The sequence below is a fragment of the Solea solea genome, chromosome 20, assembly GCF_958295425.1.
Source record: "Solea solea chromosome 20, fSolSol10.1, whole genome shotgun sequence".
NCBI lineage: Eukaryota > Metazoa > Chordata > Actinopteri > Pleuronectiformes > Soleidae > Solea > Solea solea.
The window spans coordinates 14,489,643-14,498,668 of NC_081153.1; the positions used below are offsets into that span (position 1 = coordinate 14,489,643).

At 39.4% G+C, this 9,026-nt stretch overlaps 1 protein-coding gene across 3 annotated transcripts; it reads left to right on the plus strand.

Moving 5' to 3' along the window:
* Nucleotides 1-251: 251 nt before the first annotated feature.
* On the plus strand, nt 252-8,991 carry si:ch211-13c6.2 (uncharacterized protein LOC100000125 homolog). 3 transcript variants are annotated; one of them, XM_058619545.1, is made up of 13 exons: nt 252-516; nt 810-878; nt 2,395-2,419; nt 4,682-4,768; nt 4,868-5,007; nt 5,116-5,235; nt 5,342-5,387; nt 5,852-6,737; nt 6,845-6,962; nt 7,419-7,478; nt 7,685-7,786; nt 7,898-8,150; nt 8,548-8,991. In XM_058619545.1, the coding sequence occupies exons 1-13, from the start codon at nt 463-465 to the stop codon at nt 8,802-8,804; spliced, it is 2,217 nt and encodes a 738-aa protein (XP_058475528.1). In that variant the 5' UTR covers nt 252-462; the 3' UTR covers nt 8,805-8,991. The 3 variants fall into 3 exon arrangements, with proteins under 3 accessions (XP_058475528.1, XP_058475529.1, XP_058475530.1); XM_058619546.1 differs by lacking the exon at nt 810-878; XM_058619547.1 differs by lacking the exon at nt 2,395-2,419 and having other exon boundaries at nt 481-516.
* The last annotated feature ends 35 nt before the right edge of the window (nt 8,992-9,026 follow it).

Consider the following 9,026-nt stretch of genomic DNA (forward strand, 5'->3'; position numbering starts at 1 on the left):
CAACAGGTAGCATAAATGGATGTCCATCTTTAGGTGCACTTTTTTGAAATTAAAGTTTTGAATTTAGTGATAATTTCTAATCATGGAGATGATCATTACTGTTGTTGTTATTGCTAAACAATAATAATCATAATCATAATTCTATGAATGTAGTGCTATTTTCCTGCCAAGTTTCCTGATACACACGCCAGTAGGTTCATACAGTCCAGTAGGTGGCGGTAATGGGCCTTTAACCTGGTTAACAACCGCTAACAACCAAAAGAGGAAGTAAAGCAAGTTGCTAGCTAAGAGCTAAACACGTTACTTTTGTTTAAAAACCAACAACACAGGCGTGTTTTTACACAGCCGTGGTTTATATTTATTTGTCGTTCGACAAATAAATATACTGACGGTTGGTGCTGGTGCAGCAACTGACGGTTTCCTGAGACGGCAGCGGTCACGCAACTGTCCCAAAACACAACAATGGATAATTTCGAAACGCCTTACGAGGTTGAGGATGAATTCATTGAATGCACGGTAAACTCTGTGATATTATTTTGGATTGTGTATATAAGGGTTCAGTTTGACTGTATGTGTTTTAATGGGAGTTCAAACTCCGATGTACACCATCGAGTTGAACGTAATGTTGTTAAATATGTAACAACAAAATGTATTAATCCATAAAAAAACCAAATCGCCTTTATCTTTCTATCTATCCACGGACTCGATTCACAGATTAACAAACTAGTAACTGAATGTTTCACATTCTCTGTAGCTATGACACTGCTAGTTAAAGGTGTTCTTGTTTGTCTTGTATGTTTTTACTACAGGTCTGTGAAAAATCCATAAGAGGAGAAACCTTGTATAAGATACACCTGACTACGCTTGGACACATTAAGGTACACAGCTCCATGTGCTGGTGCAGAAAGCAGTGCAACCTTAATGTTGTGTGAAGCAGTGCAGAGCCAAAGCGTCCAGTGACTAACATCACAGGTCTTCCAGTGTTGTGTAATAGTAAACAAGGAGTGATATTTCACTATCTATCCAGGGTGTTGGAAACATCTGTGGATTGTTGGTTGGTTTATTTCTTTTTTTCTTTTTATGTTTTTCTTTTTTGTGCCCTGTGATCTTCTGGTACACTTAGCCCTCCAATGACGGCAAGAAGCATCGGATTTCTACTGCTTGAAGTTGAAAATCTGCAGATTTTTCTGTGCAATGTTTTGCATTCTTGCCATCATGACTTAATATCTGCAAAATGTGCATTCACTTCTTTAGCACGAAGAAGCAACAAGACAGATAAGTACTCCAATTTCCAATGGCCATCTTAAGAATGGCACATTTATCAAAGACTGACTTGCAGGATTTCCTCTACCTTTCGCTCTTGTTGTCTGAAATGGACAGTTGTGATGGACACAACTATTTTTTTCAAGAACCACAGATCCTTTTGTGGTTTGTTACATACAGAAGATATTCTTGAGCCACTTTCTCACAGTAACTTGCATACGTTTTCTGATCTTTTTCTTCTTGGCTTTCATATGGAAAAAAGTATTTTCCAAAGCATCTGTAGACCTAGGGTTGGAAGATTCCTGGAAATCTTATGCCATAAACGTTGCTTTGACCAAAATTGCAACATGTCATGGTGAAGCACATTTTACATATCATGGTTATGTTTTGAACAATAGCCAATGATGACACTCTGAAGTTTTGTTTTTACAACTGACTTCATTCTCAGTGTTTTTGCATTCTGTACCACTGGAATATCACTCCACTGGAGATCAATAATAAACAAAAAAATACAGATGCAAAGATGTCTTCTACACTGGCATGGTGGCGAAAGAGCCATTTCAGTCAGTGTTCAGTGTTTATTTACACTTCTGCTGTGTAATGAGCTGCACTATGGCAGAGCATACAGTTGACGTGTGCTTCTCTAATTTTATAAATATACCTCAGTTTGGAGACATTCAAATCTTACATGAGTAAGACTTATTTCATCTGGAAGGATAAGTTTTGATTTGACAACAAAATGTTGTGGTAAGGAAAACCAATGCACCTCTGCAAAGCAATTTTCACATTGAATTCAGTCTTTCATTGTTATTCTCACCTCCTGGTTAGGTGTCTTAATACTTAACATGCTGTTACTTGCAGGACGATGTGCTCCCTTCACTGTAAACTGCTTTTTACCCCTAATGTAGCTGTCATTAAAGAAACTTAACTTTTAGAAGGCAGGTAAGGATATGTACATTCACAGCACATCCAGTGAGCTGTAGTTTTTGGTCAACAATTAAGTGCAGAAAGTATGTTTGTGTACATGATATAACCTGTTCTCTTTCTTTAGTAGTGGTGAACTCTAATCAGTGACCTGTTCACGCGACACTGATTGACTGATAATAATTGCTCTCCTTTCATTTCTGGCAGAAAGAGGAGGGCTTTGTCACAGGGGGTAAGTAGAAATCATCTTTAGCTTTGTTATTTTGTTCTATTCTAGCTTTAAGTATTGCGTTTTCAGAGTTTGCTCTCTGCTCACGTGAAGGTGGTCACTTTTACAGAAGGTAAACCTTAATGAGTTAAGCTACTTTGTAGAATGTTTTATGAACTCAAAGCAAATCAGAGGAAATACCAGGACCATGTTACAGTGTCACAAAGGCAGGTATGCAAACCTGTTCCCTTTCGATGTCAATAAGGGGAATCTTGACACAAAACCCGGACCTTGTCCCTTTGAAAACCATTGGGATGAATGGAATCCCCAAGCTCAACAGCAAATCACTGACAGGTTAAAAAATATTGTGGAGAGCTTTTCCAGAAGAGCGGATGGGGCTGTAGCAGCAGATATATGCCATGGTTTTGGAATCTCACAAACATAACATTGTGTACAGTATGTTGGACGAAGCTGAAGAAGCCTTTTGGATCAGAGGTGAAATGTCTTCAAGAAATCTACAAATCCAAATTCAGCGATATTTCAGAACTACAGAGTGACCTGGATGAACGAGAATCTACACGGACATTGTGTTGGACAATAATTCATCATTGTTATTTTGCCAGGTGTCCAATTTGGCTTAACAGCTGAATAAATCCAACCCACCTGATGACCTGATTAATGCAGATCTTGTAATAAATTGTGTGCCAGAATTGGCCTAGTTACACTGGTTTGTTACTGGGTACTGAAATTGGCCAAAGCTTGCCAGAGTTTCTAACTGGAGCTGTCTGATCATTCCATTCTGCATGCCCAAAACAGTGGACAAGAGGTGTTGTGCTGTGATCACACTTCACTTCATCCTCAGTGACTGATGTATTGGGGTGCACTCCTTTTGTTGTGGTGCAGAAAATCAGTCAAAATGGCCTCAATTTAGGCTGACAGGCTCTCCCACATACAAGCAATGGAGCACTCCCGGGATACTACTGGATTCAGCATCGGATGGAGTGTTATCAGGGACCTGGTTGGCAGATAAAGTTGCCTTCATGTGTCTAAGTGGTGCAGGATGGAACCTTTGTTTGCTCTGCCTCTGTGCTTTCAACGGGCAATGCAGGAGTCGTTATGTTTTCACATTGTCCCTCTGTCCACCAATCCATCTTATTTTCAAAACTGCATTTTGTTTGTTGAAGTATTGTTCTCTTGGACTCAAAGATATAGTCGACGTTTGAAGTGACGAGTTTTCCAATCACCAACATCCTTCACATGGATGACCATCCAAACTTACACGGCTGCACCGAAATCTAGTGTAGCATTCAGTTACTCTGGAGCATCAGTGACTGCACCAAAACTGATCTGATATCATCCTCACTCGACTGGTGACTGGCTACGTAATTAAATGAAATGTAAGAAGATTTCTCTGATGGTCTGTACAGTGAAGTGTATTAGGGAATTGTCGGTGGAAGAGACTTGGATGGGAGCTGATTTTTACCCTAAATGTCAGAAACATATCATGCGTCCTGCACAACAAACAAGCTGTTTGATCTGACTGTCGGATGAGCTCAAAGTCAAAAGGGAAAAAAATACATCAATGTTCCCTGTATTAACCCTAAAAGAAGCATCCTGCAGAAGTCCCCCGTGCATGTTAGTAAACATGCAGCCCGGAGAAGCCTGTTCCAGAGATAAAGATGATGGTGTACACTCAAATGCTTACCCGAAGACTACTACAGGGCACAATCAAAGATGCAGGAGGCTCGATCCTATTTTTGTTTTTAAAGGTGTCTCTTACTTGCTGATGTAAGTAGAACATAATTTGAGCTCAGAAGAGTTCAATGCTGTACCAGTGGGGAAAGGAAGAATAGCTAATTTTCAGCGGTCAGTTTTCTTTTTATGCCAACGTGTAAACGGGTGAAATCAACTCTTATTAATGTAGTTACAGTACTCAGGCTTCACTTATTACTTCTCGCACACGTGCTGGCCTGTTGTATGCATAGAATATGAGATTATCCTCAAAGAAGGCTAAAGGGGGCCACATGCACATGGAATGCTCAGTTCTCAGCAAATCTCATGTAACGATGCCTCCATCCTAAGCTTTTGGTCAACGCATATCAAGTGCAGAAGATACTATGGTACTGTTGCAGGTACCAACAGTATTGTAACAGAGTTACAATAAAAATAAGGAGCAGCACACTAAATGCATTCTTCATTTAAGTTGAAAGCATGCTATTTTCATGTTCTGTATCTTTAAAAACACTCAGGTGTTGTTTGCTAACTACCAGTGATTTGGTTTCTTAGGGTGTGGATTCAGAAAACGTGCCATACCGGATTTCAAGGACATTTCACAATATTTGGATTACTTGAAGCTTGATGAGCCCATCATTGGTGAATAGCCTGTTCTATTTCAAATTGTATTGTAATTTGTATTACAATTGTAATTTTCTGCTTTTGTTTTTTTCTTTTCCTTCTGCTTTTGTTTCTTAGGTTTACACTATCTGGAACAAGTGACAGCTACTGACCCGCAATCAGGTCCCAGATATTTATGTAAACCATGTCATCTGACTGCAAACCTGGCGGAAATGGTTCACCATGTGATTGGACGTAAACACAGACAGAAATATGTGGTAAATCGTGTGAACATCTTTAAGTAAACATCAGCTGAACTGGTGTTTTTGCTTTTTGATAAAGAGGGATTAAATAAATGAAAAAGCCTTAATTCTTTTTTTATGTAGGAAGTGCAACGGCCAGATTTGGTGACCTGGGATAAACAATCTTTAACAAACCAAGGAGGAAAGATCATGCGAGCCAAAGCAGAAATAATAGAGAGACAGGATGGACGAGGACAACCAGTGGTGGGACATTAAAATATCATTCACAAGACATGCTGAATATTATAATATGTGCTTTTTAAATTAAGAGAATTTTGCAAATAATGTATGTTGTTTTTTTCTGTTGCAGCCAATAGCAGGCAGAGGGAGTGAAGGCAGGTTAAACATGTCAAGAGGTACATATATATTATATTCATGTCCAATTCCCGGTTTTGTATTTAAAAGGCTAAAAAGGCTAGTTTTGTCTTTCATTGCACAGTTGTTTAAAGACGCAGTGGAAAACAATCTTTATTCCGTCCTTAAAAGTATGACATTTAGTGCTTTTTAGGTAATCTACTTTAATCTGCCCAGCTTGCATGTTATGGTTAACAACCATTCTAGTTGCCTTCTCTGTTTCATACATGCCATGTATTAATGTTGGGTAGATGAACAAACCAGACGGCAGGGTTAACATTACGTTTTGAGGAAGGGAGTGTGTGTACAATATTAGTGCGAGACACATGATTATGCAATTGGCCAACAAAAGCCACTCCATCTTTAAAGAAGCTATTTTTTTTAGTTTTCTTCTTTTAAATACTATTCAATTGCACCTGTATTGGGTTTTATTGATGTATTAACTTTGTGCATTCCTCTTCCATAGCTCTGCCAAAGCAGTATAAAAATAGGGACCAAAGTTTTTTACAGACCCGACAAGATGTTCCATCACGCTTAACAGGACCCAAGGACTATGAGGATGAATACGGCCATCAAGAATTCTCAGACACACCACAATTCCACCAAGAGGAACCTTACAGGGAGACAGACAGAATGGTCTACCAATCGGAGGATGATCGCAGTGATGCCCACATGGAGGAGGAGCGGGGCAGGGTTGATTACAGAAGAAATAATTACGGAGGACAATATGTTGAAGATCCTCAAGGAAGCACCGCATATGAGCCAGGTGGTGATGCATGTTATTATCCTCAGGAGAAAGTGCCAATGCCCCATGGCCATAAACCGCATGTAGAGTATTACCCAGAGAAGGCTGCTTCTTATAGAAGACCCAACCCAGAAAGCGATCCTCTGAAGGAGTTCTACTCGGAGGAAGTTCGGCGCCAGCAAATTCGTTCTGAGCATCAGCGCACACAGCGGATCTACCCAGAAGAGCAACGCCAGTGGTCTCTGGACAGGGAATCTGTTAGACATACGAGTAAGAATAGAGCAAGTATGCAGGGATTTAGTGAACCGGAGGCTAAAAGGCACTGCATTGCTCCAATAGAGAATGAGCAATCACATCATCATTTGTTTAATGTCATCAAAGATTATCAGCACACATTGAGAGAACCGTTTGAAGAGCCAGGGCCAAGTGTAAATGCCCTCTCTTCCTCCGAGAGAAAGATGGATATTACTAAAAGCATGTCTGGTATCCCTGAGCCCTTCAGACGTTTTTTGACAGGTGCCATGGGTGAAGAACAACATGGCAAAAGAAGGAGAAAAAGTCGCTTCTCTGATGCCACAGCAGAGGAGGTGGAATTGACACAGGAAATGTAAGTGATAATGTAACTGATCTTTCAACAACAATAATCCAGAAATGCAAATGTTTTTGTTTTTGTCTTTACACATGAATTTTCTCAACATGTGTAATTCCTCAAAGGATCAGGAATGAATTTGAACCTCCAAATCCAAAGTTTGCCAGACCCTCTAGACTAAATGTGCCACTGAGACCCGAAACCCGTGCAACACATCATGCTGAACTCTACACAGACTCACAGGTAGCTTGCTGTAAAATCACATTTTTTCTTGTTTCCTAGTTCATTTACAGCAGTGGTTCTCAAATGTGAAAATATTGAGCTCTCAAAGTAACACCACTATCACCAAAAATAAAATACAGCGGTGTAAATAGGTCGAACAAAGTCGGCCACGGACTTTTCACAGGAGGCAGATTTATTCCCAATGAGATAATTTGCTCTCTCATCATCCTCCTCTTCCTCACATATACAGTGAACTTAGATTAGGATGGAGCTAGAGATAAATTGACTCTATTATTATTTTATATTTTGTCATGAGTCAAAATCCCTAAGCTGAGCTCCGATCACATACCCTGGTATATACAGTAGAACAGTATTCGTACCACCAGGGGAAGCTCCCAGTTTGAGAACCATGCTGTTACAGTAATCAGAACCAAGTACTACTTTAGTATAACGGATAACAAACCTTTTGCTTTCCAGACCCCACATCATTCTGAAGACTACCGTGGAGGGGGCTCAGAGAATGTTTTTGATATGCTGGTAAAATCATTCACTTTAATTTTACTTGTGAGACTTTGACAAGTGTCCTAGTGTCTTTTGTTGCTTTATATGTTCGGCGTGCACACTGCTTGGTTAACCTTTTTTCAATGTGCTCTATAAATATAATTATTATTAGACCAGTGAGGTGTTTTTCAGCCTTAAATCAATTGCTAACTCTCTTCCCTCTTCACTTTTACCCCTTCCAGAAAGGCCTTGAAATTGAGAATGCAGAAGATGCCAACTTCCTGAAGAACAAACTTTGCAACCTTTTGAAAGAATTTAAGGCCAAAAAATCAGAGAAAACTGTGGTATGTGTCACCCTGCTCAGGCCACATTTTTCTAATAGATGTGTTCTTTATAATCTCTACCTGCAAAATCATATTAAAAAGGGATCATCTTTCTTCTTTTTTTAACATAAGACCCAAGGCGGCACAGTCTTCAGCAGAGATTACAACAGGTTAAACCCTGATCCACAGCTGTCTTCAGGACTCCAGTATGATAGACGCCTTGATGAAGATTTAGACCTTAGACGGCCACAAGACTTGAGCTTCAAAGGTGACCACAGAAGACAAAGCTGGAAGCAGCAGGAGTATACACCTGATGAACAGCTTCAAGAACACCATCATTCTGTACGCAGGGAACCTGAACACAACTACAGGGGTCGTTATGAAGGTAAACTGTAATATACAATACTGAACTCTGTTTACTATTGAGATTTTCTATGTGCTAAGAACCAGGCATTAATGGGTCAGTTCATACATTAATGGGTCAGTTCATACATACCTTAATAGGTTTTTAGTTTTAGTGTTTGTTAATATTTAACTAATTTTTTATTTAAATTATTCTATGGAATAACTTCTTATACTGCAAGAAAATTCTCTGCTCTTATATTTTTTTACTTTTATAATTTCTATTTAAGGTTATGTATAATCATGAAGGCACTGTGAAGAGTGTGCACAGTTTATGTTCACGATGTGATTTTTTTTATGATGTGATAAATACTGCATATTCTCATTCCTTCTGTTTGATGTTTGCATCAGTGCTCTTTTCCCAATATTTTTTGTTGCAGACGTTTTTGGGAGCCCTGGAATGTCTCATACCTTTCCTGCTACTTGTTCAGATGAGACGGTACAGTATACTGAAAGGTTGGAAGAACCCATGCACCCCCTTGACCACCGACCTGCTGCTAAGAGATACTTCGACTCCCACTCCCCTTCACCTTCCCGACACATGGAAGAAGGACGCAGGATGCACAGGATCCCTCGTTACTCCAACAACCTGGATAAAATAACCTCCACTCTTCTGGAACTTGTGGCGAGGAAATAATGACTTATCAGAACCTCTTCTGTAAAATACATATCCATAATGTATATGGAGTATGTATTTGTATCACTGATATTTGATTATTAATTTACTTCTTTTACTTAGCAGTTTGATTTAGACTTGCTTTAGTTTGCCATAGATTTTAGGCATTTTGTGAATAATTCCATTAAAGGGTGTCCTGAATATTGAATGTGTCAAACTGCCACTTAATTACATTAGTGAATG